General features: G+C 51.1%; 1 protein-coding gene across 7 annotated transcripts in view; it reads left to right on the forward strand.

The window, feature by feature from the left end:
• Positions 1-26,446, forward strand: part of SNX29 (sorting nexin 29) — a 505,847-nt gene that overhangs the window by 439,027 nt on the left and 40,374 nt on the right. For 5 of the 7 annotated variants that reach the window (XM_046665870.1, XM_046665874.1, XM_046665871.1 and 2 more), the window contains one exon: positions 13,361-13,500. In XM_046665870.1, coding sequence (XP_046521826.1) covers positions 13,361-13,500 — 140 coding nt within the window. Of the gene's footprint in view, positions 1-13,360; positions 13,501-14,725; positions 16,523-26,446 lie in introns of those variants that run through there. The other 2 variants (XM_046665872.1, XM_046665873.1) reach the window with 2 other exon arrangements.

The raw sequence follows: 26,446 nt of genomic DNA on the forward strand, positions 1-26,446 counted from the left end.
CTCACTTATCCGTTCCCCTAGAAATGCCACCAAGTGGCTCCTGAGTCTTCGCCAGTCCACAGCACTGCAGTCGGTCTGCTTGTGTGTGACCCCGTGGTCAGTGTGAGAGCTTCTATGGGCTAGATACTCAGGGCAGAACTGCTGGGCCGTGTAGTCTGCTGTATTTAATTTGACCAAATACTGCAGGATTGCTCAAAAATAAGGTCGTTTTAAAGGCAGAAGGAACCTGAATTGTGCTTGCTTCTAGAAAGGAAGTCACTGTGTATGAGTGTCTGCTATGCTGAGGACAGCCCCGGTGTGTGCTTTGCACACATTGTCTCATTATCACACAATAATCCTGAGTCAGGCATTCTTAACAGGCGCAGTGCACAGGCGAAGAAATGGGGGTCCGGAGAGGTGGAGCAGCTTGCTCACGGCTGCTCAGCTAAGCGGTCGCTGGAGCTGGGCCGGGCTCTGAGTGACTCTTGTGGCCGCACCATGCTGCTTTCCTAGGGAATCCTGGGTCCCAGGCCTGGCTTCCCTGAGTCTGGGGAAAGTGTTCTAGATTAAGGAGCATCTGGTTGGATCAGGCGTCTCCAATTGGTGGCTTTGTGTGGCCTGCACGCTGCGTTTTGTTTGATCCACCTGGTCTTTAAATATTTTATAGTCAATTTTCAATATTTTAAAATCTGAGATTTCACATAAAAGTGGAGGTGATGTGGCACGCCCTTTCCCACGAGGCCACAGTTTCCAGGATTAAAGTAGTAGCTGCCCCCTCTCAGCTGGCCCCGTCCACACTGGCCCCTCCTGGCACCGAAGATCGCAGCTCCAAGAAGAGACATATTTGCACATGGGCAGTGTCTTTTTTCCACTCTGAGTTCTTCCCATTAAGTGCATGAACTCACCTTTCTCCCCCTCCGCAGCTGTCCAGCCTGCAGTTTCCCTTGGCTGCAAAGTCACTAACAGGGAAAAAGAAGCTTTAACTGCGGCAGAGGTGCCGCTTTCCTGCCATGAGATCGTTAGTTGTGTCCTGCCGAGGGCCAGCCTGGGCCAGGCTCGGAGGAGGCTGGCTCCCACCTCAGGGGGTCAGGCTCCGTATCCGACTCATCTGGAGCAAAGGAGGCTTTTGTGAAGCCTCTATACTCAATCCACCCTCCCACAGACGGGGTTCTGTTGACATGAAGACATGAATTCATCCAGCCGCAAATACTTGTCGCTGGGCCAAGAGGAGAGTTTTTAGAACAATGGTATTTGGCTCACCCTGTGTGAACTGCAGGACTAGTTTGTTTTTCATTTCTGTTTTTAGCAAAGCTGTAGGTCTCCCATGGTTGTGAGTACACTGATCCTAAGAGGCAGGACAGCATCGTGATTATGAGCTGAACTCAGATAGACGTGGCTGTAAATCCCAGTTCCGTTCCTCTTAGAGAACGCACTTAATCTCTTGGAGCCTCAGTTTCTTCATCTGCAAAATGGGGATGTTAGTGTCTACTTCATAAGGCTGTTGCAGGGGAATGTTGAAATAATGCGGGTAAACACTTCACATGGTGCTTGGCGCACAGTAAGCTCGAAATAAAGTGGGGGCCATGGTATTATTATTGTTACTGTTGTTATGAGAAACATGTGGGAGGAGAAAATAAATGTACCTTGAGCCCTGTGTGGATCTTCTGTTCCTTTTCTGAAATAGAGACTTGCTTTCTTTCCTGTTTGAGTTAAGGCCTGGTGTGGTATGCCTTCATTATGGGGGATGGGGGGGGGTCGGGGGAGGGAATTTATTTTCTGTTCAACATTTAGCATAGTTCACTGATAGCACATGAGTGCGGTTTCACAGTCTCCAAGCTCTGTCATGTGTTGTGCTCCTCCTCGAGCTCCCCAGCCCTGGGGGTCTGGTCTGTCTTCCTCCCATTTTTAGAGTAAGATCTTGTAAGCTGTTGGGCTTGCCCACAACCTCAGTAGGGATGATTTGAGTGGGAGAAGGAGGGTCTCCCGGACCAAGGAGGAGAGCAAGGTTGAATTTGGTACCGGCACTAAGCCCTGTGGCCTTTTCCGTGAAGGAAGCGTGGAGAGGACTTTTGGGTCTGTGATGTCCTCTTGAGTCTGCCCTTTGTCTTCCCACAACGTTTCACCCATAGGCCATCAGAACCCAGCCTCGGGGCTGCTGACAGACTCATAACTCTTCCTGTGTGTCATGTGGAAAGTCCTATTCAGACACGGTTGGGGAGGCCACCAGTCTCCGGTGGCCCTCGCCATTCCCCGTGGGGGCTTTAGCATATGCTGTTGACGGAGTCAGAGGACCCGGGTTCACATCCCAGCTCCGTAAATTAGCAGATCCATGAGCTCGAGGAGTTTCCTCCTGTTCCTGCTCCTCTGACTCCTCATCTGTGAGATGGGAATGGTAGAGCGACCCACCCGGGAAAGTCGTGTAGAGGATGAAACCAGGGAACGGGTGCAAAGGACTTAGAATTTTCTGTAGTAAGCACTCAAATGTTAGTGATGATGGTGATTCTTGCTGTCGTTCCTTATGCATCTATTGTGAGGATGTTTTTAGTTTCTTGGGAGTTCCTGTTACCCATTAGAAAGGCAGGGTTCATGATTTTCTTTGCCTTCCCCACACACAGTGTTTTACGCAAAATAGGGGGCAGCAATTTAGGGCAATTTAGTGCAAAGATGGGTAGAGTCTGGAACAAAAAGTCCAGAATTTGAGTTCTGGCCCTTCTACTTTTTGTGTGGCCTTGGAAAGGGTAAGTAACCTCTTCAGTCCTCTGTCCCATACCATCCCCCGCCCCCCGCCCATACAGTGGGACTGAGACTGCCCAGGGTGCTGGGTGGTTTGGCGGGTTACATGAGCGCCCAGCTGGAAATGTGCCTCGAACTGTAAACTGGTCAGTGTCTTTAAGAAATGTTGATCTTCTTTCTCCTTTAAGTAAATATTGAAAATATTGCCGGGTGATTAGCAGCAAGGGCTCTGGCGTTGGGCAGCCTGGGTTCCATCCCCAGCGCCGTCACTTTCTAGGTGTTGACTTTGGGCATGGCGCGGAAGGCCTCTGAGCCACAGTGTCCTTAGCTGTGAAAGGGATGATGATGATGGTAATCACAGCATCACCCCGTCACCAGCACCCAGGAGGGCTGAGCGCGGCCCTTGTGCTGCCCGTGAGCTCCGCAGCGTTAGCTGCTGTCATGAGGATGGCTCGTTTCCTTGTTCCTCTCCCATGGCCTTATATTTTTCCTATCCACAAGCCAATAGCAGCAGTTTTTTACTTCACAATAGGAGAGGGACCAGGGATGGGGAGAAAAGTCAACGGGGAAAACAGCAGGGACCTTAAAGTTGTCAAAGTAACTCCTGGGAGAGTGGATGTGGCTCCTGGACCAAATAATAAAGTAATCCAAGTAATAAAAAGGCACTGACGGATGGAAGGTTAAATAAGGTAGGGAGCTGATGGGTGAGTTTGTGCTTTTTCCTCTCTAAGGGAGGGCCCTACTACAGAGGTCAGGGTTATTGGAAGACCTGTGGTCATTCAGGATTCTTCAGGTCTTTGCTCTATTGATTTTGGGGTCATATCAGGCCATTATGCGTTTTTCCTTAACAAACTAGCTACGTCGCATCCTTTTTGTGGCTGGGTTATTTACGTTGTCTCTTGTGCTGTAAGAAGCCCTGTAGCTGGTGAGAAGAATGTGGGATGAGAATACCTAGGGGATTCTCTCATTTTTCTTTAATTAGTCTCAAAACTTGGCATGGAAGGAGGAATTACACTAACTAAATTAGGCTTAACTAAATCAAGGATCATAATGTGTCTGCACAGGAAGGAAGCTAAGGGATCCTTTGACCTGCCCACTCCATGAGCAAGTCAGGAAACTGAGCTCAGGGGGGACCGTGCTTTCCCCAGAACATGCACAGGGTCGGGGGGCAGCATGAGACCAGGACCCAGGTCCCCTGCTTCCCAGCCTGTGACCCCACAACCACGTCAAACCACAGATGGCCATAGATGGCTGAGCAGGAAAAGGAGCTGGGATATATTTTCATTCCATGCTTGAAATGAAGGAATTGGTCTTTCCTGGTTTCTGTGCATGACTGGAGATGTCTGGGTACCAGTTTCTCATGCCCATTAGCTTGTAGGGTTTGCTGCATACATCACCCTAGAGCTCACGCCACTCTATCTGTGGTGCCTGATGGCTGCTTGAATGTGTGAGTGACTGACAGACCATCAGTACCTTTAGGACAAGAGCTGGGTGTTTTTCACTTCTCCTAACAGGGCCTGGCAGAGGAGGTGTCAAATAAATCTTTGCTTGAATGGGTAACTCAGCAACATCCTGTGGACTCAGTGCTTGTTCAGAGAGGGAGGAGACAGTGACCTCCGTAGGGCGAGGGCTGTTTCTTGTCTTTCTCTGTCCTTCCCAATCAATTACCAAACTGCTTGCTTGGTAAATGGCGGTGGCCTTGAGCTGCTGGCATAAAGTACTTAGCAGGACTTTGCTTCCCTGTCCCTTCAGGAGGGACGGCGACTCTGGGCTCTAAATGCGTGGGTGTCTGTAGAGGCTCATGGCCTGAATTCTCACCAAGGGTGCCTTAGAGACGTCCCAGCCTTCTTCTCCCCCCACCTACCGAACTACTCCAAATAAAGCCCTCCTCCCCTCTTTCATTCACATCCGGTGGCTTCCAGCTGGTGACCACCTAGAAAAAAAGCTTGTTAAACGAAACTTATTTAAACCAGCCTGGTTGGTCTCCCAGCTGTTTGGCCCAGATATGAACATCAGGACCTCCCTTGTGACCACTCGGAGCCCATCATCAGTGTAAAGATTAGAACAGTGTCCTTTTCTCAGTTCATGTGTTTATTATTTCCCTGAGTTAATCAAGTGAAGACCCTCCGTGCAGCTCTGCTGAAGACGCCTGGTCAGAAGCTTATAAGGGGGCTCAGTGATGTTGGGGAGGCTGCTGCGAGGGTCCATCATGCCCTGCTCTTCATTGCTCTGAGACGTCCCTGTCAAGAGTGTTTAGAATAGCCATAACAGGAATTTTCTCTCCTCGCTCTCCCAAGTAGCAATTGCACGATGGGCTCCCCAGAAACAGCTGCTCAGGCGTTACCCTTGTAATGAAGCGGAGTTCACAGGTTTGCAGTATTTGCAGTGGAGCGCGCTCATCCCTGCATCCGAGGGTGACGGGATGGGGCCTGCGGTTAGAGGAGCTGCCTCCGCCTCTCCCAGCTCAGCCACACTGGACAGAGGAACTGAAGCATCGGACTCCTCTTTGTAATCTCAAGGAAGGAATAGCTGATTGTCACTCTCTTGCTTAAAATACCCGTCACCCTGAGGGTAGAGTCCAGATTCTCTGACCGATCTCCCAAGTCTGCCCCTGCCTTCCCCTCCAGGCCCCCGCCAGGGCCCCCTGATCGTAAACCCTGTGGTTATCTTCCAGCTGTGGTCTTCGGCATCTCCAGGCTCTTTCCTGGCCAGGACATCTTTCTGTCCCTCTTAGAGCAGAGTGGATACAGGGCACGGGCTTCCCGGGGCCGGTTCCTGTCCCCGCTCCTCAGTGCCTGTGTGTCTGGGCACTGGTGCTTCACCCTCTCTGTCTCGGCTTCCTCTCTCTGAAACAGGAATACTAAATAAATTCAATCAAACAGGCATGTGAGTGCTTCGCCCAGTGTGTGGCAGAGAAGATGCTCAGTAAACATTGATGGTGACGACTCCTCCTGCTGTTGCTGCTACAATCACAATAATTACACATCGCATGACCTGGGAAGGTGCCCCCACGTGCCCCGCAGCAGACCTGTGCCTGCTGAATCGTGCGTGTTCATGGCTTTATCACACTGTTTGGTGATGACTGACTTGTCCGTCTTTCCCCACCGACTGTAAGCTCTATGAAGGCAGGATCCAGTCTCATCTTTTTATTCCCGGCGCCTGGCTCACAGTAAGCCCCTGAGGAATATCTGGAATGAATGAGTGAACTAGTATGTGACTGGATCATTGAATGAGTAAATGAACGACTCCAACCCATCAGCGTGTTCCACTTGGGATTAGGTTCTAAAAGAGAACTCGAATCCATTCACTTCTCTTCCCAGCCACCAGCCTAGGGCATGCCACCGGCATCTCTTGCCTGGGTAACCTCGGCGGTCTCCTCACTGGTCCCTGCCTCCTTTTGCCCTCTTCTCATTCTTCACGTCTTACCTTGAAGACATCTTCTCCCAGGCTGAGTGCATCCTCTTTCCTCCCATCCATCCCACACCGTCTCTGCCATAGCGCTAATCACTATGTGTTCCTGTACCTGCTTTTGGTCTCCTTCCCGTGTAGACTCTGAGCTCCCCAAGTGCAGGGGCCCCGTCTCTGTGCCAGTGTACAGTCACTCAGCATACGCTGCCCTGGACATGGGCAGGCATGCGCAGATAGCCATGGAGTGAGCCATGTGGGAATCAGCAGAATTAGCCCCAGTGCCTCTAACAGCGTGTAGTAGAAATCGGTAACTCGTTGGCTTTCAGCAATGAAGTTGATTTCACATTTATGTCACAGCCCAGTGCAGATCGAGTGCCTCTGGTGGCCCTCCTTCCTTGGTTCTGCCATCTTCACATGTGGCCTCCCCACTCCTGGAGGAAAGGAAGAGAGGGAATGGGGAGAGTTGCAGGGCACTTGTCCTGGCTAGGCCTGGACGTGGCTGCCTGCCTCCCACTCACGTCACATCAGCCAGACCTAGTCCGTGGCTCCCATCTCATTGCAGGGATGCTGGGAAATCCTGTCTTCCTTTGTGCCCAGGAAGAAGAAACAGAGTAGGTGAGCCAGTCTCATGAGAATGGGGCACAGGAGGGCATAGCCGGAGGACCTTAATGCTGGGCTCCTTGGGACTCGAGTCAATGTTTTGGAATTCTCTAGCCAGTGACGCATTGTCAGATCTGCTGACTCTGAAGCAGCTGTCCCTCGACAGGCCCTGAGCTGCTTGCTGCTCCTGATGGACCGGACCTTCTGTTTATTTTATAAAATGCCATGATATCCTTAGATGAAAATGAAAAGGACTCTGGAACACAGAGTCACCTCTGCCCGTTGGGCGGCCCACACCCGGGGCACCTCCTGGGGACGGTCCTCTTGGAGAGGTAGGACGTGGTTGAGAAGGCGCCTCATCAGGAAGGACCCAGAAAAGAAAGTGTCAGACAGTGCAGGGGCGGGGGTCCTTGCATTTGGTCTAGGAACCGTACCTTGTCGTCTTGTTCACAATATTCTATCGCTTCTAAAATAGCTATTCTTAATTTGATGGTGTCTTTATCTTCTTGAAGCTCAAAATAAAATTAACCTTTTCTGGAGGGGAAAAAAAACACTCCCATTAAAATAGTTCTGAGTGTTCTTTTTTAAAGCAGGACTAACTCCCAGAGCTCTCTATTATTAGTTCTAAGCCATAATTGACAATGGTATTATGATAGGAATGCCGCACAAAATGACAGCAGGGCCACGGGCAGCGAGGACTCATTAAGCGGCCACCAGAGGGGTCTGGCAGATGCCATGCGCTGGGCTTCCATCCAGTCCCATCACTTCTAATGCCGCATTTTGGCTGTGGCCCCAGGAGCCCAACTGAAAAACTCACAAATACCCCATGGCCCTTTAGGCGCTGGGCCTACGTGGTGGGGCAGGCCCCCACACAGATGCTGATCTCCCAGGACTCCCGTGTGACAAAATGGGGTCTCTGAAGGACCAGCTCCCTGTCTTTGTTCACTTGTTTCCCCGTCTTCTGCTCTTTGCTCCCGGCCCAGAGGGAATTCGGAACCAGGCAGCAATTTTGAGGCCAGCCTTCTTGTCTCCATGCTACTCCCCTGTCAGGGGTCTTTGCCACCTCTCCTCTGAACCTGGCAACAGCTTCCACACTGCTCTCCCTGGTGGCCTGCCTTGCCTCCCTGAATCCATCCCGCATGTTTAGTCGTTCTTAGAACAGCCATTTATGTGGCCTCTGGTGATCTCCAGCACTGTGTTAGGCTCTGGCGGTACAGGGGTGAACAGACAGATCAGGTCCCTGCCATCCTGGGACTTAAAATTCAGTGGGGAGGTGGGGAAGCAGGAGGTGCACGATAAACCAGTGGGACCGTTCCAGGCAGCAGTAAAAGATGTGAAGAAACGAGAGCACAGGTAGGGCTAGGGCTGGGACCGGGGCGTGCCTGGGCTGCCTTAGCCAGCATGTCCAGGAGCCTCTCGAGGGTAGGGCCTCAAGAGCAGAGACCGAAATGGCAAGGCATTCCAAGCCAAGGGAACAGCCTGGGAAAGGTCTGAAGACAGCAGGAGACAGTGTAGGACACAAGAAAAAGGTCCAGGGCTGACATGGTGATGGCGTTGAGGTGGGCAGAGGTCGGGGGTACGGTGATGTGAAGTGAGGGGGTCAGGGCGCGCTGGGCCACGTCTCAAAGCTTCCTGTCAACCACGCTGAGGGTTTAGCTGTGCATGTTGGGAGGTGGACAGAGTTCATGCGGAGCCATTGAAGAATTTCAAGCAGGAAAGTAGTACGATAGACCTTTGAAAGCTCTCTCTGCCTAAGGCTGCCTACAGCCTACTTCCCCCGTGGCAGTCTTTCTAAATGCTTATGAGATCCCGCACCTCCTGTGTTCCACCTCGCGTCGCCTTCTTTCTGCAGTCTACAAGGCTGTAGATGATGAGACTCCTGTGGGGGCTGCTGTCTGGTCTCTCTTGAACCACCGAACCCAGCCATGCGGGCCTGCCTTCTGCTGATGGCCTTTGCATTTGCCATTCCCTCCACCTGGCATGCCCTTCCCGCACTGGGGGCACCTACCTAGACCACTGCACAGACGCCTTTCCTCCAGGAGATGCTGAAGCAGCCTCTTCAGCGGTGGCTTCCTCGGAGTGAAACCCTCTCCACCTTCCTCATGCAGACTCCCTGCTGGCGTCCCTGAGCACCTGTGGATCGCACCGTCACAGCACTTGTCCCCCTCCTGGGCCTTCACCATCCACCTGCCTGTCCTCACCCTGAGCACACAGGAACTCCTTGAGGAGAAGCATCCTGGCTAAACATGCATGAGCCATCAGCCTCTGTCACAGAGCCTGGCGGGCGATGTTGGCTCCCGGGTGCTTAGCCTAGGTTACACGAAGGAGGTAGGCAACATCCCTATCCCCATGAGAAACCCGAGGCTCCGAGCAGTTCCGTCGCCAGACCGTAGGGCTGCTAAATGGCAGTGCAGCTCGCTCTGCCTGCCTGAGGAATGTCGCCTCGTAATGTGATCATCTCCCAGGGCAGCCTCTTGGATGGTTTGTAGGGCCTCAGCCAATCCTACTGTCTGGACAAGTGGTATAAATTAGGGGTCCCGCAGAGGCCAGGCAGGGGATGGGACCGAGGGGAGCAGGCGGGGTGGGATGGTGGCACTGCTTCAGCTGATGAGGGCCATTTTTCAAGGGTGGCCAGGAATCTAGATTTTATGCAAAAATATCTTGATTTTAATATTTTTAGGCCATACAAGCCGTTAGTGGCTTGTGGTGAAAAGGCAACGCCATCCTCACCACAAGGTCAGAATCAGACTGACCCCCAAGGGGCATCTGCTCTGGACGGGGTTGCATTCAGCCAGCTGAAGAATTGCACTTTCCTTCTGGGATGGACTACAACCCCTTTTTAAAAATTCCAGAAGCAGTAGGCACATTTGAAAACTCAAAGGTTTGAATACAGACTAGGTGTGAGATAACACCAACAAATTGTCATTCATTTCATTGGAGGTGATAATGGTATTGTGGTTAAATAGGAAAAATGTTCTTAGTATTTTAGAAATACACACTGAAGTATTTAGGGGTGAAATGCGATAACTGTAATCCTGTTTAAAACACCTTAGCAAACAACAAAAATGATGCAGCACAGGGCCGGCCCTGTGGCCAAGTGGTTAAGTTTGCGTGCTCCACTTCCGTGGCCCTGGGTTCGCCAGTTCGGATCCTGGGCGTGGACCTACACACCACTCATCAAGCCATGCTGTGGTGGCATCCCACATAGAAGAACTAGAATGACTTGCAACTAGGCTATACAACTATGTACTGGGGCTTTGGGGAAGAAAAAAAAGTGGAGGATTGGCAACAGATGTTAGCTCAGGGCCAATCTTCCTCACCAAAAAAAAAAAGCCTACTTTAAAAATGATGCAGCAAATATGAAAGGGTTAAGACTTTTATTAGATAAAAAGGGTTATGGGGATTCATTATATCATTTACTCTCCTTTTTGCCGTATTTTGAAATTTTCATAATAAAAAGACAAAAATGAAATGGCAGTCACCAGAAAGACCAGAGGCCTCCATGAATTGTTCTGAGATCTTTACTGCTGCACTGCATTCTGCCAGGTCGTGTGCGGCCACTTGAGGTGTCGACACCTCTAGGACCAGATTGAGACCCGAGGAAAGCAGCGTCCTGAGCAGAGGTCAGCAGTCAGGCACAAGGTGACAGGCTGCCCCCTCTTTACACAGTAAATGGCTTCCGGTCCTGCGAGTGGAAGTTCTGGCTGCTGAATCTGGTTTGGGGAAGCCTGCAGTCTAGAGGACCCCTGGCTTTTTCTTCTGTAAATTGAAGAATGCCTCTGGATTGAGAGTCGCTCTAATTGCAGCCAGCCGAAGACCTGGGGCCCTGCTCAGCTGCCTCGGGGTTCTGTGCCCTCCGGCAAGTTCCTTCCTTTTCCTGAGCTTCAGCTCGCGGCCTCAGATGTGTTGTAAGGACGTGGCACAAGGAAAGCGCTGGGCACAGAGCATGGATAAAGTCTCCACCAGTGCAGCCTTGCTTGTTCTGAGTAGCTCGGGAAAAATTGCTCCATGTCAAGTTCAGATGGCTGCCGTGCTGGATTTTTCAGGGACTGGCAATCTCGAGAAATGAGTATGTGGGAAAGATTTGGGATTCCTCCAGGGTGATAACCTTTCTGCCAGTCACTGTTGCCCTGGGACCTGGGTGAGAGGAGCCACTAGTCAAGTGAAAATGGGTGGATTTGACTCCTGGGCGGGATCCTGTGACCTTCATTTTGGGCATCCTCACCTTGCTAGGACCCTGTAGCCCAGCCCCACCTCACAAGCTGCATGGAGACCATCTCCAGTCTCTCCTTGTTGCTCTAGAGCGTTTTGAGCATCCCCCTTCCAAGAAAGAAGGCGTCTCCCCGAGTTCTTCCAGGGCCAATGAGCTCCTTCCTTGTCGCCCCGCACAGAGCCTCTCAGGCAGCCCTTGAGGGCTCCTCCTGCAAATGGCCACCGAGGCCAGATTAACTTCAGACAGTGTGTCAACCCAGGGGAGGGTGTCTGGCTGCTTGATGGCGGGCTGAAACTTGGAGACCTCAGAGGAGAACCTGGTGTTCAGATGTTGAGTGGAGCCCGATGGTTCTGCTGGCCGATGCCTCCACTCTTCACACAGTGCGCCTCCCGCCGGGCTGCAGGAGCTTTTAGCCACCGGCCTGGGACTGCACTGCCCATGCAGTTGGAGTGGCCAGTGGCAGTGTGTGAGTGCTCCACCCCTCTGGAGGAAGGTCCCCGCTGGGGCGGCTCATCAGGGGGTGGCTTTGGGCGAGAAGACCTTGCCGTGACCTTGAAGTGGTCCTGGGCACCTCTGCTGGCAGCACACGCTCCGTGTTCCTCCCACCTTGTGCTCTCAGGAGGGTTGCCTGAGGAAGTACAGGCTGCCCGGTGAAATTTGAATTTCAGATTAACAATAATTTCTTAGTATAAGTGTGTCCCAAATATTACATGGAAAGGTTTTATTCTATGGGACATACTTGAATTCTGAAAAATTATGAATTATTGAATATTGAGCTGGGACTACTGAAAAATTATTCATTGTTTATCTGAAATTCAAATTTCATTAGGCATCCTGCATTATTATTTTTTAAATCTGTCAACATTTAAGAAAGAATCCCTAGGGGCCGGCCCAGTGGTGCAGTTGTTAAGTTCGCATGCTCTGCTTTGGTGGCCCGGGATTCCCCGGTTTGGATCCCAGGCATGGACCTACGCACCGCTTGTTAAGCTGTGCTGTGGCAGGCGTCCCACATATAAAGTAGAGGAAGATAGGCACGGATGTTAGCTCAGGGCCAGTCTTCCTCAGCAAAAATGAGGATTGGTGGCAGATGTTAGCTCAGGGCTAATCTTCCTCGAAAATAAAAGAACCTCCCTGCCATGCTCAGGTCCTTCGCAGGACCTTGTGGAGACTTGTCCTCTGAGACCAGGGAACATACTGGGCATGATCTCAGGTGCCTCTGAGCACGTGGCCTCATTCTGACTGTTACTGAGCCCATGTCTGGGGCCGACTATGTGCTGGCACCAGGCGGGGGAACAGCATGTAGGTTAGTGTCCCGTTCCATCTGTGGGACCTTGTGGGCAAGCTGCCCAGCCCCCTCTAAGCCACAATTTCCTCCTTTGTCATGTGAGAGTCATCAGAGAAATTTCTGTTCTTGTGAGGATGAATGGCTTGTTCCTCCTGCCACCCTCTCTCTGCTGTTCCCTTATTTACCCCACTTGGCCTTCAGTCTAGAAGGAGCATCACTTCCTCAAGGAAAGCCTTTCCGGCCCCTACACTGGCCAGGGCTTCTTTGTTATAAGCCAAGGCCCCCAGTGCAGACGTGTATGAGCAGGACAGGCTACAGAATCTGTGGGGCCCAGGACCACTTGAAAATGTGGGGCCCCTTGTTCCAGAAGTATTAAGCCTTGCAAGATAGGGACAGCAGATCATCACACAGGTCCAAGTTCTGACCCTGTATGACTGCACAAGATGCACAGCTGGGACCCCAGCCCTGCCTCCCAGGCCCAAGCAAACACGGGGGTCCGGCAGACGGGAGTGGGCGTGGGGAGGGTCCGGAGCACAGAGCCCCCAAGCACGCGGGGTGGAGACTGTGCAGACCTGGGCCCCTGTGCCTGGCGTGGCCCTATGGGCAGGGCTGTGTTGCCATGTCTCTGAGTTTGTCAAAAGAAGGTGGGCTTTGTCTGTTAATAAAGTCTTTCTTAAATAGTGGCAACTTATCTGTATTTCAGAAAATTCCTGTGAAGGCAACATTAAGCCCGCTCTCTGAAGAGTGGCACTTAGTGTGTTAATAATTCTGTGGTGACCTGTGGGTCGCTGGATCCATGTGTGTCTCCCCTACTGGACTGCGACCTCCACCATTTGTGTTCCTTGTTCTATCCATGGACCCAGCACCGCACGTGGCACATCGCAGGGCTCAGTAAACAGCTTCCCTGGTTGCGAAGACTTCATTCATTCATAGGAGCGCAATGTAGGCAGTTTGATGGACCTGCTTTCCCCACTGAATAATGATAATATCGTGAGCATTGTCCCTGTGTCAAGCCCGTGGCACTCCCTCAGTAAACGTAAGCTGTCGGGGTGGTGATGGCTGATGGTCATATGTTCTCCGGGGTCATTTCTGGATGGGTGAGGAAAGCACGCCTGAGCCCACCTTTCTGTCCGTTTTCTCAGGACGCCAAGTTCGTGGAGGAACGGAGGAAGCTGCTCCAGAACTACCTACGTAGTGTCATGAACAAGGTCATCCAGATGGTCCCCGAGTTTGCCGCCAGCCCCAAGAAAGAGACGCTGGTTCAGCTCGTGCCCTTCTTCATGTGAGTACCGTGCTCGTGCGAGTGCCCCGCCCAGCACGCCCTCCTGTCTCTCTTCCGAGATTATGCAACGACACGTCTGTCCTCGACACCCTGAGACCACATGGGCTCAGGAGCCGTAGGAGGCGCCGACATGGAGGCTCGGGCCACACCGTTGTGGAGTTCCTACGGGGCTTATGAAAGAGCAGGTCTGCAAACAGGCATTGTAGATCTGGTTTGCAGTAAATTCCGGGCGGCGTGGTTTCACACTTCCGTGCATTTTGATCAGAGGAAAGACGCGTTTTCTATACATCTACACATTAGTGTTCCAGAACTAAAATGGTCTCTGTGTCTTCAGCTTGGATAATGTACCCAGGGAAAAATTCTCACAGGCTTCCATTGATACCGACTTAAATTATTTTCATATTAATATTACTGAAATATGAACAAGCTTAAAACTAAGTATAATTTCTTCTTATATCTCTTATAAAAGTAAAAAAAATTAAAGACATTTACATGTTAAGCACTTACAAAATCATTACAATTCAAAACTGTCAATGCAGTGGACGCTGTCATTTTTCTGAAACCAGATCTTTGCTCACATTGGTGGGCGGCAGGTTCTCTTGCGTGTGCCACATGCCTCGCCAGCATGTCTGCCTGCTGAGCCCATCCGCCCACCTTTCTCAGGTCTCATTGTGTGGCGCCCTAGGGCAGGCACCATCAATCTCTGATTAGTCCACTCTCTTCTTCTGAGTCTCTTATCAGCCTGAGACATTTACATCCTTGGAATTAGGGAACCGAAATGATGAAGCAAGACTTGGTTTTACAGTCTTGAGATGCTATAGAACATAATTCTGCTATTTCTAAAATATCATCACCATAATGGAAAGACAAGATGTAAAAATCCACACAGCAACCCTGTGGATCCCTGGAAATGGGGTTGGGACTCGTCGTTTGAGAAACATTGATTTGCAGGGAGAAAATAAGAGTGTCCTTTCACTGTAGCTCTCTAAAATGGTCCACTAGGGTTTTGAGATCTGTTTCATTGGCACAGTGATGCTGTGACTCAAAACAGGGGGCTCATTCCTGCTTCTGTCCGTGGGGACACCTTTGGCGTCACACTTCCTGGCATCTCCAAGTTGAATGAACTTCCAACCGGACAGACATCGACAGGGCTGCCCCACTTACCTGCTTAGGGCCTTTGAAATTGTAGCCAGGCTGCTTGCTTATGTTTTTCTAATTGTTTCAGGGCTTTCATGAGAGGATATAATTGTACCTTGCTGCCTGTGTTCAAAAGACGCCTTTTTTTTTCCAAATAGAATACGTAGTATGGAAAACTGTTTTTCTTTTATTCAGCTATTTGTGATACCAGGGCCTTGATCATGCTGTTTTGAAAGTGCCACAAATAGTTCCTGAGAAGTCTTCCTGTTCTTCTTGTAAAGGCAGCCCCCTGCCCTGTGATGCATGTTAGAAATTAACCTCCTACCGAGTCGTGTGTATTTTGGCTAAACTCTCTGATGAAAATGGAGTTAGAGGGTTGGTCCTAGACCCCGACGCTGAGAAAGGCTGCTGGCCGCAAGTCTAAGAAGAGAAAACACTGCCCACACAGACGAGCTGGGGTGCCTTCCGCCTGGCACGGGCATCCAGGCGTCTCTGGTCAAGAGTTTACCAAACATGGGAATTGTGAAAATTGCCTGTGAACACGAGCGTCTCAGCGTGTTGTGACATCTCTGCCACGCTGGTTGCTGTTCATCGGAGCTGAGAGAGAAACCTTTGTGCCTAATTAGCATGTAGAACATAAGGTTCAATTTCATGGGCTTTGAAAAGTACAAAGAATTTCACTAGGAGGTTTTGCACATGACACAATATTGACACCCGTCTTCTGACTAAACGTCAGCCTGGACCCCAGCAGAAAGGAGACAGCTCTTTTCCTTTGGTTTTTCTCACAGTTGCAGTTCCGCTGCCCTCTACTCCATTGTCTTTTTTGAGCGAGATGGGATTACAGGTTGGAACTTGTGGGTTGTTTCACCTGGGGCTCGTGGAAGGTGAGCTGCCGCCGAGTTGGTCCATGCTGGTGACCTCCACATGATGACTTTCTGTCTCTGTGCCCACAGAAAACAGTGGGCCTGCATCCCAGCTCAGAAGCTCATCCTAAGAGATTCTAGCTTTAAAAAAGTCTCTCTCGACTAAGAAAATAAACCCTGAAAAGCATAGTTATTCTTATAAACCTTGACAGACTCCTTGGTTCTTTCCAATGCTGATTCAGGACCCTAAAGATCCCTTTCCGCCGCTGAACGCAAATGGACTCGTGTCCAAAGGCCAGCTTCACCCCGTCCCCCTGCTTGTTTGTGGAGCACTTGCTATAGGCCGTGGGCTAGTGTTTCACCTGCTTCAGCTCATCCAGGCTTCCTGGGAGCCCACGAGGTGGAAATTGCCAACAAGAGGGTGATTTCGTGAAGTTCCAGGTCCCAGAGAGGTCCCCTGGTGCCCCAGAGCCTGGGCTGTTTGGTGCCATAGCCCATGCTTTGGAGCATGTGTGACAAACCCACAGCCTGTGGATTAAGCCTGACCCTCTGACCTGTTTTATTTGACAAGTCCGGGGGGGAGGGGGGTTTGTTATTTGTTTTTCTTGATTAAAATGTTGCCACCATCAAAAAATTAGAAGGTATCAGATTGAAAAAAACAATCAGATATCAAGCTTCTCTTGAAAAATCAGATGGGTCACACCCGATTATGGACTGAATGTTTGTGCCCCTCAAAATTCATATGTTGTAGCCCTAACCCCCAGAGAGATGGTGTTTGGAGGTGGGCCTTTGGGGGATGATTGGATTTAGCTGTGGTCGTGGGGGGCGCCCCCCATGATGGGATTGGTGCCCGTCTAAGAAGAGGAAGAGAGACCAGAGCTCACGCTCTGCCATGTGAGGGCACAGCGAGGAGGCAGCCATACATCCACAAGCCAGGGACAGAGTTTTCACCTGGAACTGCATCTGCCAGCACCTTGATCTTGGGCTTCCAGCCTCCAGAACTGTGAGAAATAAATGTCTGTTGCTTAAGTCACCTGGTCTGTGGTCTTTTGTTATCGCAGCTGGGGCAGACGAATACCCACCCCCATTCCCCTCAACCACATCTGGCTACAGACGAACAGTGCTGCGCTGCCCCCACTGAGCGCCACTCCCGTTGTCTCCTGGACCCCGAGCTGCACCTTCCCAGCCATTCGCTGTTTGCGTTTGGCTGTTTTTCTCATATACCCACCTGCATTGCCTGCCTGGCCCCGGTAGACAGTTGAGTTTTCATTCCTGGCTCTTGCCCACTGCTCGCAGCCTCTCCACACAGGCTTCGGATGCGCTGAGCAGACACTCCGGTTACCTGTGGCGCATTTGGCTCATGCTCCATGCTCCCTCATATGTTCTGCTAGCTAGTCCTCTGCTGGACTTCAGTAAAGGTCCCATTCCGATGTGGGGCGGGAGAGGGAAAGGAGGCAGGGGAGTTAGCTAGAGGGTACAACTAGCTCATGTTTTTATGCATAAATATTCCTTAAAACTTTCAGGCTTGTGCAACCTGGAGTCCAGCATTCGATGGAACCTGCTTTTTCTGTTTAATGTGTCAGTATTTCACTGTGTTCTGCAAGGGGCATCATGACTTCCAAGTATTCTGCCATCTGCACAAATCTGAGAGTTGAAGAATCAGCAGGTTGAATTTTTTCCCTAAATCTCTCTGCATCTCATTGCCTTCCTTGCTAATGCCAGCAGCAGTCTGAATTAGAAAGTAGGACGATAGGAAGTAGGCTATTTCTTTTCCATTTTGAGCTCTGTGTGTCGATCCGGCCCAGGTGAGGACCGGTCTGCCCCATGAAATGGTGAGCAGATGAACCACAGCCCCCACTACCCGCTTCCTTTGGGAGCCCATGTTGTTTGCATCCTCTTGGTGTTTCGGGGAAAGGTGGACACGGAGACGTGACACGTGGCAGATGTTGGCAGATACCGACAGAAACGTCAGGTAGTCTTCTGAAAGCCGTTAATGAAGGGAGGCTTGGATCCAAGAATTCATTCTGCGGAACTGGACCGCAAAGCGCTGAAGGCTTAAATGCTTTGCTGTGCAGTTGTTTAGCGTGTTATTAAAATGCTTTTCTGCAGAGTAATTCATCCTAGGGAAATGCATCATATTCCGTGGCTCCTTGAGGGGAGAGAAAAAGTTCCGGGGGTGGCAGCTAGAGTAATGTAAGTCACAGTACAAATTCCCAACTGGATTTTCAGCAGAAAATGCGGTTGCCGATTTCCCCACTCCCCACCCCCATCTGCTGCTGCATTTACTCTTAAAGTTGCTAAATATATTTTTTGCTGAAATAAGAGCTGCCGTGTTCTCCCAGCGAGTAGGGGTTTCGCTGGGGTCGAGATGCCCCAGCCTGTGCTCCACCAGGCCTCGTCTAACCTAAGCTAACGCCTTTTGCCGTGTGAGTCACTGCCAAGAGGAATTACACAGCTCCTTCCAAGGATCTGTTAACTCACGTTGCTTTCGTGGACCGGCCCGAACCTTCCAGGCCCCACAGTCCTCAGCATCACCCAGTTGCCAGAAAGGAACGCAGGTCCTATGCAAGACATCTCAAGTGCGGCCGGACTGGCAGACTGGTTAGGTGTGGGCAGTGTTTTGAGATAAAGTATAAATGTGAATGACTTCTGATAAGATGAGGATGCCCCAGGCTTCACCTTTCTGACTACTCCGCCTTGCATTCCCCCTTGGCCTGCTTCGCTGATTTCCATCAGCTGCCTGGCCCTCCAAGGCAGATGAGTTTGAGACCCCTGGTACCCAAATGGAGAGCATGGGGATTTGGGCGTTGGTGATACTCTCTTCTCCCTCTCCCCCGAGGAGGGGCAGGATCTTGGGCAAGAATTCAGCCTCTCTGAGTCTTAGTCTCCTTCTGTGTAAAATGGGAAAAGAAGTGTCAGCATCTCTGGTCTGTGGGGGTATGAGGTCGTCAAGAGCTCAGCACAGCGTCTTCTCTGTGTTCCCCGCTGTTAATACCGAGCCTGTGACAAAGACGAGGAGGAGAAAATCCCTACAGAAACTCCACGGACATTTCTTTTCTCTTCATCCATTCCTCCATCCATCCATCCGTCCATCCGTCCTGCTCTACAGGTGAAAGATGGGAGTCGCAGGACATTGAAGTGACTTGTGTAAGGTCATTCTGAGAGAAGGCTGCAGGCCGGGGCAAGAACCCCCCGTGCTACACTGAGATACAGGACTCGGAGCCTTCTGGGCCTAGTAGGTGCTCAGGAAACGGTGACTGTTCTAACGTGAATCATCCCCAAAGTCATCCTTCTCTTCCCTCCCGCCCCCACAGGGATCTCCTGGTCCAGATAAAGTGACTCAGGGCCTGCCCTGGGGAAACCAGGTGCCCCTGCGGAGCTCTGGCTTTTCAGAGAGCCCGAGAGGTCACTGTGGCCCAGATGGCATTGTTCCCCTCCAGGGACCAGGCCTCTCCCGTAGGAAAATGCCCCATTCCTCCGTAGCTGATGACTCAGAGGCCCCTCCCCCGGGACCCGCTGCCCTGTCACCTGGAGAGATGACATGTAAAATGCCACTTAATCCCCTCCATCTACCAACCTGGCTATTTCTGGGGCTGCTGTTAGGGATGCAGCAAAAGTGCAGTCCCCAGGGTGCTGGCCCTCCACTCCCGCAGGGCTCCCACCCAAGGGGTCATGATGAATCACTCCTGAAGATGATGAGGACCACAGCTCCTCTTCTCTAGTATTCAGATGTCCTCCTGCCTCCTAGGCATCCCACCCATCACGGTAACTATGTTCTGTTTCCGCCACTTCTGTTTGGTGGTAAAGGCGGAGAGGTCAGTTCCACTGAGAGAGGAAGAGGAGGATGGTGTGGCTTTTACAAATTCCAGAAAAAGTGGGGGAATCTGGTGCACCTCCAGGATAAAAACTCTGCTGAGTAGACACATGGAAGGTCCCCCTGCAAGGGGCCTGTATTCAGCAATAGCGTTTTCATCTGGTCACTGTTTATTGAGCACCTAGTAAGTAAGTACTCAGCAAGCACTGGGGATATAACAGAGACCCAAACAGAAAAAAGATAGCCTCCACTTCTACAGAGTAAGGGAGATAGAAAATGGACAAAGAAACATATCCCGCCAAAGAAAAAGGTCTTTGAAGAAAATTCATGCAGAGTTAGAGGCTAGAGGGTCACGTGGGTGGTGTTTCCACTCCAGTGGTCTCAGGGAAGATCCTGTGAATTGGGTGGATGGATGTTCAGATAGGGAGAGTAGTAGGTGCAAAGGCCCCGAGGCAGGAGCAAGCTTGGTATCTCTGATAAGGCCAGTATGGCCAGAACAGAGAGAGCAGGGGAAATAAGACTGGAGAGGAGGTCACCAGGGTCGGATCGTCTAGGGCCTTGGAGGCTGGAACAGTGACTTTGGGATTTAGTCTAAGTGGGTTGGGAAGCCGCTGAAGGGTTTGGAGCAGGGTGTGACATGACCTGGGCTGTGTTTTTAAAACCTCACTCTGGATGTGGAGTAGGGAATGGAACTGGAGAGGGGCAGGTCCAGAGGCTTTTATAGGGTCCGGGCTGGAAGAGTTGGTGGCTTGGCCAAGGCAGTGTGAGGAGCGATTGGACCCCAGATATATTTCAGGACTGGCTGTCGGGTGTGAGAGAACATTGATGACAGTGCAGCCTCCTGCCAGACTGAGCAGAGATAGTGACGTCCAAAGTTGCTCACTATAGGCAACCTCTGTATTCCAGTCAACAGACATTTATTGAGCACCTATTCTTTACAGGCCCCGGGCGAGCAGGGAGGTTGGTAGGCGTATTACATAGATGACGACACACAGACCCAGCCCTCAGGAGCTGCCATATGTGTAGATCATGAAATTACAGGGCAGCGTTTCTCTCGTTCATGTAATAGGAATTTGCGGGATGCCTGGTTATATGTCAGACCGCTGGTTTGCATCCCAGCTCTGCCACTGACTAGCTGTGTGGCCTGAAGCAAGTCACTTAAGCTCTCCCGGGCCTCAATGTCTTCATCTGTGCAATGGGGATATTAATAGCATCCGCCTCGGGGTGGCTGTGGGGGTTACGCGACCACGTGTATGTCAAGCTGTTAGAACAGCACCTTGCACGTAGTAAGCTCTGGGTGCGTGTAACTATTTTTACCAGCAGAAAGGGAGCACGGGGGAGGCAGAGTCTGGGGAGCAGACGTTTTGGAGGAAGTGATAAACTTATGGTCTTAAAAACTGAAACACTACAGAAAGATGTAAAATGAAGTAAATGTCACCCCCACCCCTCTGTGCAGCTCCCCCCGCCCCTGTGATCACTGTCAGGCTCTTTTATGTAATGTTGCAGAAATTGTCAATTCTTGAGAGCCAGACTGGACACAGTGTGTGGTTTGCCTCTTTAATTTAATAAAGCTGGCTCATTCCTTTTGAAAACTACGTAGTATCCACTGCACCGACTGTTTCATAATTTATTTCACCATTGTTCTATTTGAACATTTAAGAGGTTTCCAGATTTTTCTCCCGCAAACAGCATTGCCAGGAACATTTCAGTAGATACGCCTTTTGGCAGGTATGTCTGGAGGATTGATTTTCAGAGGTGATTCTGGCTCAGAGGACATGTGCATTTTAAAATTTTGACCCATATCACGAACCCCACTGTCTTGTGCCAATTTGATATGCAGAATTTTGGTGGGCATAAAAGGGGGAGCTGTTCTTTCTAGGTGTGCAGAACAGCTGCGTTCAGGCAGCCCCAAGTCATCCACTGTGGCCGGAGGACAGGGCGCTGGCCCCATGGTCAGGATGCCCGGAAGGGACGGCTGGGCCAGGGGTGGGAGATCTTGACAGAGTCTCCATCTTGGTCTCTGGGAAGGGAAACCCTTACAGGCCTGAGCTTGGCATCAGTGGGAATTTCCGCCTCGCATTTCTCAGGAAACATACGTTTTTCCAATTCTCAAGAAAAATCAGTCAAGAAATTGGGAAAAAGTATTCTAATTCTCCTGTGAAAATTAAAGTGCGACAATCAGCATTCGTGGTTTGAAGGAACCCAGGCCAGCAAGGCTAAAGGAAGAGCAGGAAGAGCCGACACCCGCAGTTGGAGAAGGTCGAGTTTCCAGGAGCTGGGACAGGAGCTCACAGGAGACCAAGGGCCACCGTCTAATGAGTCAGCCCTGCTCTTAACTGATGCCGTGTTAGAAGTGCATGTTCCTGGCTCTATCTGCTTCAAGCAATGAGTCACTCTTGCAAATCAAATAAATACTAATAAGTTTACCTGCATGGTATACTTGGTGTGAGTGGAATTCCAAGAAATAAGTTTTGAAGCACGAGTGCTTATGTTGACGATGTCCACATTTCATTCTGTTTGGTGCTGTCAATCTTGGTAGGAGATTCACAAGTCTGATTATCCAAATAGTACCCAAACTGGTGTTTCCCAGGGTTCGATTATTTGCTCTAGGCTACTACAATTCTTTGTAAATACCACCGAACTAGATATTTCTTATTAAGCAAATCATTTTAGATTCCCACAATAATGCATAAATAGTACTGGGAGTATTTTAAGAATAATTTAGGGTTGGGGGATCCCGAGAACTCCTAGGCATTCTGACTTCTTGCTCTTAAGTCCCAAAGAGTCGCCTCTTTCAGGAACTTGGGAACGCTCGCAGGGATACAGTTTCCTGATACAAACTTGGGGATGGTGATCACGGAGGTGGGGAAGGTGCCCAGGGAAATGGGGGAGAGCAGGAATGGGTGAGGGCAGGGATGGACGCCGAGGACTGGGCAGGCGAGGGGGCCGCAAGGCAGAGGGAGCGGGAGGCAGGAACGTGGGAGGAGGCTGGGCAGGGCTGCGAGAGGAGAGTGTTTCCTAAAGAAGCCTTCCTCTGCGTGAAGGAGCAGCGGAGTTAACACCTAGTCCCAGAGCCCCAAGAATAGCAAGCTGTCCTCCTCCTTCGCTGCCAAGTTGGCTGAGGACCCGCGGAGCAGGTGGCGCAGCACAACTGTAGTGGCATCCCTGTCACCCTCATTGCGGGGAGAGTGCCGCCAACAAGTCATCGAGGGCGGCGAAGGGGAAGCAGCGGCTTCGTGAGCGCCAGCCCGCCCGTCAGGCCTCCCATGGGAGGGCTCAGCTCCACAGCCCTGCTTGGAAACCGGCGCCTCCTCCGACAGGCAGGCCTCTCCCCGCAGGGACTGGATTCTGGAGCGGGCAGCCGTCTGAGGCCATGGAGGGCTGTTTGCCATCGCTTTGCACAATGGGGCAATTTATTCTTAGGCGGAGGACTCTTCATCAACCAAAGCTTCGGCCTGGAGATTCAGTGCAGTGACTGCTTGTGGCCCCCTTTTCAGGAGCGGTGACCTTTTGGATCTTGGAAGGACGGAGATCAGACAGAGGCCATTTGGGCTTGCCGACCCTTCAGCCCTCTCCTGATGTGTGGGTGCTGTATTTGGACATGATGTGGACAAAGCATTAATGTCTCAGCCCAGCTCGAAGGGCACCGTGAACAGACATTCCAGCAGAACCCTTCCTTCCCTCTGCAGCTTTGTCCTGGTTTCTTAGCTACCCCCGTCTTATCCCCATCATTATCAATCAAGTGTATTATTGGGGGCAGAGGCAGCTCGCCCCCAGGACTGACCCCGTAATTGGGACAGATATGCCCTGGTAGGAGGTCACTTCCTGACTCATTTCTGTGATCCTTCAGCATCTTATTTGTTGATGCTTGGCACCTTCCCAGCCTCCAGGCTGAACAAACACCCCAAATTTACCCCTATCAACTGGGGGATGATGGCAAACTCAGGGGCCTTTGGGTCCAGGCAGGTCATTGAAGTGAATAAAGCAGTTAAGGTGGACAATAGGGAGGGGTGTGGAGTGGAGCTCATAGACCCTGTCTGAGAGGGTCAGCCACTACTCTCCCCAGTTGATTATTGTTATATAGGACTGCAGGTTGCCAGATCTTTGACTTTTCCAAGAGATGGCAGAAACCCATATGTAGATAGAAAATCTGATTTTTAAATTAGTTGGCAGCTAGCTTGTTTGTGGGCCAAAAAAAACATCTGTGGGCCTCACATGGCCCATTGTATATCCAAAGCCTGCTGGAGTAAGAAGGACTGCCTTCGATGAACCTGTTTAACACGTGCAGAAGTGCAGGTGGAAGCAGGCAGCAACCTGCTCAGTCCCAGGGGACGATGACGACAAGCTCTTGGCCGGGGCAGCTCTGACACCAGGCCCTCAAGACAGCGCAGCCCCTGCATTCTGACTGAGGTCCCCTTCACAGTTTGGGCCTGGCGGGGTACGGGTCCATGGGAACCATCCCCAGGCGGTAGGCTTCTGCTCCACACGCAAGCACAGCCCGTCGGGCCCTGCCCTCTCCCTCTGTGCAAGGCACTGTGTTCCCAGAGGGCCCCACGTGACCAGCCAAAGGTTTGACTCTTCTGGGCAGAGCGCCTGCCTGAGTTTCCCACGTCTCTGTGGCAGTTCCTTTGCCTCCTGTCTGTGTGGCCGTAGTGCCTGTTTATGGTAAATAAGACCACAGCCTGTGATCATGTCGTTTTCTATCAGCTCACCAAGGAGCGTGGCTTCTTGTAGGGCAGCAGTGTTGTTCTGGGGAATTGATCGCAGGCTATTAGGGTTGAAGAGGAAGTCTGGTCTTCTCACCTGCGAAGTTCAAGAAACAGATTCTGTTCACAGGAACAGTGCACCTGAAGGGGTTTGGTGCAGAGCAGCTGCCGCGAGACTTTCTATTATGAATTTTTGGTGTTTCTACTTTCTCTCACTGCCCCTGCCCCTCTAAACCCCACTGGGTTTCCTTGTGCCTCCGACCCCATGGTGCGCCACTGGAGGCGATGTTGCCTTCCTCCCTCCACAACCCCAGGGATGGGGCAGTGAACAGAGGCACTTGGTTGTCAAAATTGCTAGACAGAAGTGCTACTAGAATCTAGTGGGTGGAAGCCAGGCATGCTACTAAACATCCACAACCTCCCACGACAAAGAATTGTCTGACCTGAGGTATTCCTGGTGCTAAGATTGAGAAACCCTGATCCAGCCCAAGAAGCTGGTCTGTCATTGACTCTTGTATAACCAGCTGCAAACCCCTGTGGTTCCATGACCAAGAAAGAGAGAAGGAGGTATTAGGCCAGGAGCCTTTCTTTCATTAATTCCTCACATCTACCTTAGAGATGGGTGTCATTGTTCCCTTTTTTCTCATAAGGAGATTGAGCCTCTGACAGTGAATTGACATAGCCATAGTTTCGCAGTGGGGATGTGGTGGACCGGGGAGTGTAAGCTGAGTTTATGTGGTCAGCAGCCTCTAATCTTTGTCACCGTATTGCCAAAATGAAGCATGTAATAGAGCCTTCCTGAGTATCTTCATGATTGGCTCTTTCTCTGCTCTGGATTTTAGTTGGACTCTCCATGCCCTGAGGAAAGGAAGCCTGAGCTTCGTCACACTTGTCTTTGGCCACCCTGCCTCTCCTCTGGAGGGCTTCTGGGGTGGGCTACAGCCATTGGTTTTAAACCCGTCCCTGCTGTGGCCTCTCCTTGCACACGTCTATTATGGGGCTGCTGGTTGGTGCTGTCCAAGGTCCTACCCATCTACCGCTCTTTTGGGTTAACTCCCGAAGTAATTGTTGCAGAAAGGCCTGGAAAATGGGCCTGAGGGGGGTGTTAAGGAACCTACGAGGCTTTGACCCAGTTGAGAAAAGTGGTCACAGATACCTGCTCATCACTCACTTCTCATTCACTCGCTCCTTGATGGTTTACTCATGAGCCATGGCCCCTTTCATCCTTCATTGATATAATGTGCCCGGGACATTTTAACTGGACCAGAAGGGAGAACTGAAGCCCTGCCTTGGCCCTGGGAACATACCCCTTTGAGCACACAGTCCGCTGGCTTGGCAACCATCACTCAGAAGGTGAAGCTGGTCAGGGACTGCTAAGTAAGAAGAGAATTCCTTGTTGTTGTGTTTCTTTTTCACACATGAGAACTTGCTGTGACAGAGTTGTGGATGTTTTTCTCACTAGCTTGTTCTGGGAAGGCAGGTTGAGAAATTACTAATGCAACAGGAAACAAGCCATTCTGTCCATGTGTGGGATGCAGCCTGTTTTATGACTTCTGCGTTAAAGGTACAAGCAGAGCGGCATTGTCATTAAGAGAAAGGGCTGCAGTCACGCGGGCCTGGGTTTCACTTGAGGCCATGCCATTTATTAGCTCGGTGATCTTGGATTAGACCCTTTCAGGACTTTGTGCCTTGGTTTCCCCAGCTGTAAAATGAGACTCATAACAGGCACTACCTCAGAAGACTGATTCAGAGATCTAACAAGACCGTGCCAAAGCACTTAACAGCAGGCACACAGTCAGCACTGCCTGGTTTAGCTGAGGCTGCAGGAATGACGGTGATTGCTTCCATTGTTAGGAGGAGTACGCACAGCTCATTTCTGGGTTCTGGGGACCCAGGGCAGACCTTGGAGCTATAGGGTTTTCAGGGCACGTGGGCCAGAGGAACACACAGCAAGCACATGCATCAAGGATGTCGGGGAGACAGCAGGGATTTCTCCATGAGTCTCCTGGCCATGGTCACCCCCTTTCTTCCCAGTATCGGTCAAGTTGATCTGGGAGGCTGAGGCTCTGTAATCTTGTTAGCATAAAGATGGCAGCCCCGTGGCCACGCCCTGGATTGCTGAGCCCAGAGACCAGGCTGCAAAGTGCCAGGTTCCCCTGAAAGAGCAGATCTTGTTTTCACCCCAGTAACTGTTGATGTGATGATAGTCAGACTTCATTATAATAGATAAGCCAAGGCTGTGTTATTAACTTCTTACAGGGTTCAAGCAGCAGTTTGGGATCTGACTGCAAGACCAAGACTGAGTCAGACAGACCTGGGTTCAAGTGTCAACTCTACTGCTTAAGGGCCTGTGAACTTGACTTCTCTGTTCCTCGGTGTCCCCGTCTGTAAAATGGGGCCAGTGGCACAGATCTTATAAGCTTGTG

Source organism: Equus quagga, chromosome 7 (assembly GCF_021613505.1).
Source record: "Equus quagga isolate Etosha38 chromosome 7, UCLA_HA_Equagga_1.0, whole genome shotgun sequence".
Taxonomy (NCBI): Eukaryota; Metazoa; Chordata; class Mammalia; order Perissodactyla; family Equidae; genus Equus; species Equus quagga.